The following is a 7,168-nucleotide window of genomic DNA, read 5'->3' on the forward strand; positions in this document are numbered from 1 at the left end:
CCTCTGCCTCCCGGGTTCAGGCAACCCTCCTGCCTCAGCCTCCAGAGTAGCTGGGACTACAGACACGCACTGCCACACCTGGCTAATTTATTTTTTATTTTTAGTAGAGATGGGGTTTCACCATTTTGGCCAGGCTGGTCTTGAACTCTTGAGCTCAAATCATCCACTTGCCTCGGCCTCCCAAAGTGCTGGGATTACAGGTGTGAGCCACCACACCCAGCCACTACTGTGACATTTGAAGAGTGGCAGCTGCCCTGTGGCCTCCCAGGCACTGTGCATGTAGATGATGGCTGGTCCTCAGGACAACCCTGCAGGAAGGGACCTCTCCCTCTATCATGCCATCGAGAAGCCTGGGCCTTCGAACGCGAGAGCTCCTGCTAGCTTTCACCCTCCCAGGTGCCTCCCGCCTCCACCTCATTCTGTGAACACCGCAGAGACGCAGGAACAGACCCGCTCACTGCCCTGTGCCTACACAGATCATTGCATCTGATGGCTCCCACTCCCCACACTTGAACTCCACCCTGTGGACTAGGACATCTTGGGAGGGCCAGCTAGGACATCTCCCCAGGAGGCCCGTTCAGCGGATGGCTGGGAGCACATAACCTGTTTTCATGTGTTTCCTCATCAATCTGCTCTATCTAAGGCGGTAGGAGAAGGCAACCAGCTTCCACCAGGAGGGTTCCTAGCCAGTGCCCGCATTGCTCACTGTAACAGCAGCTGCTTCTGGAATTAATTTTCTTCACAATAAGCATGTGTTCACATCAGACTTGACAACTGGGTGTGCACTCACTGCTGGGAGGAGCTGCAGCATATGCAGGGGAGACGGTCTGGGCAAATGGGAAATTCACGGCCCACAGAAGAGACAGACGGAGGAGCCAGAGAAGCCCAGCCACCAACTGGCTGCGTGGCCTCAGCAGCTCAGTCCCTTCTCTGTGGCTCCTTTGTGGACTCAGGAAGCTGGGCTAGAATGCTCCCAAAGGTGCCCTTGCCTCGGTCAGATCCTAGGAACACTTTCAGACTGTGGATCACAGAGGGCACCTGGAAAGAGGATCTGGTCCTGCTTCCCTATCAAACAGGGGAGCATCTAGCTGCTGAGGACCAATGCCAGTCAACGCTCGCATCTGCAAAGCTGTCTGAACCCTCCAGCTTCTGAGGGCTGATTCAACTGGAATACTTGCCCATAGTATTTTTATATACCAAATAATAAGGGATGTGGGGGTGGGGGCAGTGGCTCACGCCTGTAATCCCAGCATTTTGGGAGGCCAAAGCCGAAGGATCATTTGAGCCCAGGAGTTCAAGACCAGCCTGGGCAACATGGAGAAACCCCATCTCTACAAAGAACACAAAAACTTAGCCAGGCGTAGTGGCATGCACCTGTACTCCCAGCTACTTGGGAGGCTGAGGTGGGAGGATCACCTGAGCCCAGGAGGTTGAGGCTGTAGTGAGCCGAGACTGTACCACTGCACTCCAGCCTGGACGACACATTGATATCCTGTCTCAAAAACAAAAAAGGATGAGGGGGAGCTCTGTGGCCTCTCCTGGCTCTCAGTTTTAAGTGGTACCAGTTATGAAAAGCAAACAGTCTTGAGAAATGGGAACATTCTAACCATCAGGGATAACCCCGCCACATCCACAAACTCACCTCAGGGGGGATCGGGCTCAGACACCAAGAGGCCTTATCAGAAACAGGCAACACAGCCTTTGCTTACGAGAAAACCCCACCTCCATTTCCCGGCTGTTCTCCCCAGTTCTGAGCCCCTGGATGTTCAGAGAGCCGCACAAAGAGAAAGTTCTCTCTGGAGCCTGTGAGGTCGTGACAGTTAGTGGGAACGTGGCCTACCTGCCATCCCCTTTTCAAAATAGGGCCGAATGTGCTCGCCAAACGTGGTCGCGTCTGCCACGGCCTCTTTCAGCAGTTGCCCACAGCCGACTGAAGGAGAGGGGAACAGAAAGGCACTCATTAAATTTTAAATAGGAGGGAGGATGAGAAAAAAAGAACCCCCAGCGCTGCCTGCTGGGGGGAAAAAAAAGGTCACTGAAAAAAGTATAAAAGGATTTTTCTGTGGGTGGATATGTGTCCGAGTAAAAGTAAATATCAAAAAGGAGCCAGGAAATAAAGAAGAGGGAGAGGTGGAATGAAAAGGAATGCATTTGGCAAAGAACACATTAAAAATGGACGGTGCGGGGAAGACACTAACGAGGCTGCTGCCCACAGAGGAGCCTGCAGAGCCTCCCTGCGCCTGGAATTGCTGTGCACAACGCTGGGTCGCTGCAGAGGGTCAGCATGCTGGGCGGGGAGGTGGGGAGGTTGCCCATCTCTGAGCGATATGCCTCAAGTGCGTCCACACTCGCACCCTTGTCACACAGGGGAGAGGGTGCAGTGTGTTGCTGCCACGGCCGCTCCAGCTGGCAGGGCGTCTCCATGGGATGGGGGGGCCACATGATAGAATAGATTCATATTCCAAGTGGACTGACTCATCGTTAAAAAGCACCACGTGGCTGTAATCCCAGCACTTTGGCTGAGGCGGCCGGATCACCTGAGATCAGGAGTTCGAGACCAGCCTGGCCCACATGGTGAAACCCCAACTCTACTAAAAATACAAAAATTAGCGAGGCATGGTGGTGCATGCCTGTAATCCCAGCTACTTCGGAGGCTGAGGCAGGAGAATTGCTTGAACCTAGGAAGTGGAGGTTGCTGTGAGCCAAGATTGTGCCACTGTTACTCCAGCCTGGGAGATAGAGGGAGACTCCGTCTCAAAAATAAATAACTAAATATATAAAAGGTACCACGCTGCAGTCACCTAGCCAGTGGTGGCTGCCCCACTCTGAACGCCTGCTCGCCCTGGGCAGGGGCCTCCCTCTGGCCCCACTGTGTCTCGAGCCCTGAGACAGGGCCGGCACATAGGAGGTGCTGGGTGACAGGTGTGAGTGAATAAACACGGGCTAACTCCTCCTTGGCTGTGAAGCCCTTCCTAGCCAAAGCCAGAAGATTTAAGCTATGTTTGCAGGAATTGTTCATTGCACACTTTTGGCTTTCTTACCTTTAGGGCTAAGGAGTTTTCTGCCTATGCTAAAGAGACCAAAAGACATCCTACAGTTAACTGGATAGCATGAATGTTTAAAAAAATTACCATCACCAAGGATTTATTCCTCAATAATGATATGTTTAATCCACTATGGAAATGACAGCAGTTGTCATTTAATTTAATCCAACGTGGTTGGCGGCCTCACCAGCAAAGCACATATAAGTGAGAATAGAGGCTGCTGGGGACCAGGTGCTGTGGTTCACGCCTGTAATCCCAGCACTTTGGGAGGCCAAGGTGGGAGGATTATTTGAGGTCAGGAGCTTGAAACCAGCCTGGCCAACATGGTGAAACCCCATCTCTACTAAAAATACAAAAATTAGCTGGGCATGATGGTGGGCACCTGTAATCCCAGCTACTCGGGAGGCTGAGGCAGGAGAATCACTTGAGCTAGGAGGCGGAGGTGGCAGTGACCAGTTATTGCACCAGTACACTCCAGCCTAGGTGACAGTAACACTCTGTCTCCAAAAAAAAACACTGGTGGGAACAGAGACAATTCTGTCTGTTGTCTCTGTTCAAAAGCATTGTGCTAAGTGTGCTTTGTTTTATTTGGACCTCACAGTAACCTGTTGCTTTTTAGATAAGGACACTGAGATTCAAAGAGATGAAGTAACCTGCTCTTGGTCACACTGCCATTCAGGGGCTGAGCTGGGGTCCAAACCCAGGTCTGTGTGACATCAAACCCATGCTTAGCTTCCAGTTCTGGCCATGAAGGAGTAACAGGTATATATTTAACTTCTCTTATAGAAAGCTGTGAAACTGAACAAAATCTATGAAGCAATTCTTTAGTCACTGGACAATAGACAGACAGACAATAGATAGATAATCCTGGAGAGGCTGGAAACACACACAATGAGCCCCATATTCACCCTGGATTTCTACCTGTGGGCACTTCTCAAATCCTGGCACAGACGAAGTGGAACCCAAACAGATCAGCAGTCTCACTGGGTGGAAGTAACAAAGACTGGAGCTATGAGACAGCCAGAATTTGTAGGACAGGGAAATGGAGAGGAGGGAGCTATGCACACAAGGAGCTCTAGAAATCTCACAGGGTGTCACTAAGCCTTTGCCAATATGAAGCTTCACATGTACAAGGTAAGACTCCAGAGGCCTGGTAGAGAAAAGCTACTGGGAAGCTGTGAACTGAATGGAAATTCACACAGTGCTGGGAGATGCTGGCATTCTGACAACCAAAGTGAGAGACCTTGCCGAACACCCCAGACATTCAGCTGAAATTCCAGAAAGGGCAGACCTTAGCTGCAGGATACTCTAGCCCTACAGTAAGAACACTCTAGTCCCACTTAACAAAGCCTAAAAATAAGCTTCAATGGGGTTAATACTCCAAACTCAATACTCTTAAAGCAGAATGATGACACAATCCAGACCTTCAAAAATGTGGCAAACACAATGTCCAGCACTTAATCAAAAGCTTCTTGACATGCAAAAAAGCAGGAAAATGTGACTCCTATGAGGAGAGCAAACAGGCCACAGAATCAGACCAGGAGATGACACAGATGTCAGAAATAGCACACCAGGACTTTAAAACAGCTATTATGAGTATATTTAAAAGCTTAAAGGAAAAGATAGTTAAAATGAGTAAACAGATGGAGAATCTCAGCAGAGAAATGAAAACTGTGAAAAAGAACCAGATGGCAATTCTGGAACTGGAAAATACAGTATCTTAGATAAAACAAATCACTAAGTGTGTTGCAATCAGTGAATCTGAAGACAGGAAAGGAGGCAACAGGAAGTAGCCAAACTGCAGTGCAGTGGGGGATGGGAAAGGACGGGAAGAAAAGAGCCAAATGGAAGAGACCCGGAGGATGATACCATGCAGTCTAACATACATGGAACTGGAGTTCAAGAAAGGAGAGAGTCAGGCAGAAGAAATATTTTGGAAGATAACGACGGGAGAATTTCAAAATTCGATTAAAAATTTCAACCCACACACCCAAGAATCTCTGAGATCCACGCAGAACAAACACAAAAGTAAGTTGCACTTTGATACATCAGAGTCAAATTGCTGAAAGCTAAAGAGAAAATATTAACAGCAGCTGGTGGCAGGGGGAGTGCTTCATATGTAGGGCAACAATGGTAAAAATAACCTCTGAGATCTCATCAGAAGAAGTGCAAGCCAGAAGACAATAGAATGACATCTTTAAAGTGCTAAGAGAAAGAAACTGTCAACATAGATTTCTATATGCAGCCAAAACATCTTTCAAAAATGAAGGTGAAATCGTGACATTTTCAGATGTATGAAAGCGTTGTCACCAGCACACTTTCACTACAAGAGATGTTAAAGGAAGTTCTTCAGGCTGAAAGAAAATGATACCAGATGGAAACTTAGATGTAAACCAAGGAGTGAAGCATATTGATAGGTGGGTACATATGAAAGTCGTTCCCCACTTATATTTTCACTGTTTTAAAGGACAAATGACTATTTAAAGCAAAAATAATTACAAGATATTGTAGGGTTTATAACATACATAGAAGTAAAATGTACATCCCCTGTAGCACAAAGGACAGTAGTAAGGTGAATGGGAATCTGCTGCTGCAATGCTCTGATATGATACATGGGGAGGTGTCATATTCACCCCAAATAGGCTGTGACAAGCAAAAGATGCATATTTAATCCCCACAGCAACCACTAACAAAATTAAGCAAAGAGATACAGCTAAAAAAGGAAGTTAAAAAAAGAAAACCGATTACTAAAAAATATTTGGTTAATCCAAAAGATGGCAGGAGAGGAGGAACAAAGAACAGATGACACAAGAAGAAAACAAAAAACAGGCCAGGCGTGGAGGCTCACAGGAGGCCGGGGTGGGGGCGGGGGGAGGTTCGCTTGAGCCCAGGGTTTGAGGGTGCAATAAGCTATGATCGCACCACTGTACTCCAGCCAGGGCAACAGAACAAGACCCCATCTCCTAAAAAAAGTGAGACCCAACCACATGCTGTCTACAAGACACATATTTAGACTATAAGACACAGATAGTTTAAAAGGAAAAGAATAGAAGCTATATCATACAGACACAGATCATAAGAAAGAGAAACTTCATTCACATCAGACAAAGTAGACTTTAAGAAGGTGAGCATTGCTAGAGAGGCAAAACCTTTCCTAACAATAAAAGGGCCACTTCACCAATAAGATCTCACTATACTTACTGTATGCAGTTGGCCCTCCATATCCATAGTTTCTACTTTCATGGATTCAATCAACCACAGATTGAAAATATTTGGGGTAAACATTACGTCTGTACTGGACATAAAAAAGACATGTACCGTCTTTTTTCCTTGTCAGTATTCCCTGAACAATACAGTATAACAACTGTTTGCTTAGCATTTACATTATATTAGATATTATAACTAATCTAGAGATGATTTAAAGTGTATAGGAGAATGTACGTAGGTTATATGCAAATACTATGTCATTTTGTATCAGAGACTTGAGCATCCTTGGATTTTGGTATCCAAGGGAGGTCCTGGAACAATCCCCATGGATACTGAGATGTGACAGTATGTACTTAATACCAAATTACATGAAGCAAAAACTTGCAGAGAAATAGACAAATCCACAATTAAGAGTTGGGAGATTTTTGACATTTTGGGCAGATGATTGTAAAAAGTTAAAAATAAAAGAGTGCGGAGAGTTTAACACAACTCCTCAATAGCTGACATAATAAGAAGAGCGAGAATAATTAAGGACAGAGAAGAATTGAACACTATCAAACATCTTATCCTAATCAACATTATAGAACACTATATCCAACAATGCAGAATACCTCTTTTTTTAAAGTACACTTGGGGCCGTGCGTGGTGGCTCACGCCTGTAATCCCAGCACTTTGGGAGGCTGAGGTGGGCAGATCATCTGAGGTTGGGAGTTTGAGACCAGCCTGACCACCATGGAGAAACCCTGTCTCTACTGAAAATACAAAATTAGCCGGGCGTGGTGGCACATGCCTGTAATCCTAGCTACTTGGGAGGCTGAGGCAGGAGAATCGCCTGAACCTGAGAGGCAGAGGTTGTGGTGAGCCAAGATTGTGCCATTGCACTCCAGCCTGGGCAACAAGAGTAAAACTCTGTCTCA

The 7,168-nt window shown here is 46.7% G+C and overlaps 1 protein-coding gene across 1 annotated transcript in view; it reads right to left on the reverse strand.

Moving 5' to 3' along the window:
- The window catches only part of AK8 (adenylate kinase 8), a 154,641-nt gene that overhangs the window by 90,849 nt on the left and 56,624 nt on the right, over positions 1 to 7,168 (reverse strand). Inside the window, exon 9 of the mRNA XM_037734581.1 lies at positions 1,841 to 1,930. Within this exon, the coding sequence (XP_037590509.1) occupies positions 1,841 to 1,930 (90 nt within the window). The remainder of the gene's footprint in view (positions 1 to 1,840; positions 1,931 to 7,168) is intronic.

This window comes from Cebus imitator, unplaced genomic scaffold (assembly GCF_001604975.1).
Source record: "Cebus imitator isolate Cc_AM_T3 unplaced genomic scaffold, Cebus_imitator-1.0 Scaffold638, whole genome shotgun sequence".
Classification (NCBI taxonomy): domain Eukaryota; kingdom Metazoa; phylum Chordata; class Mammalia; order Primates; family Cebidae; genus Cebus; species Cebus imitator.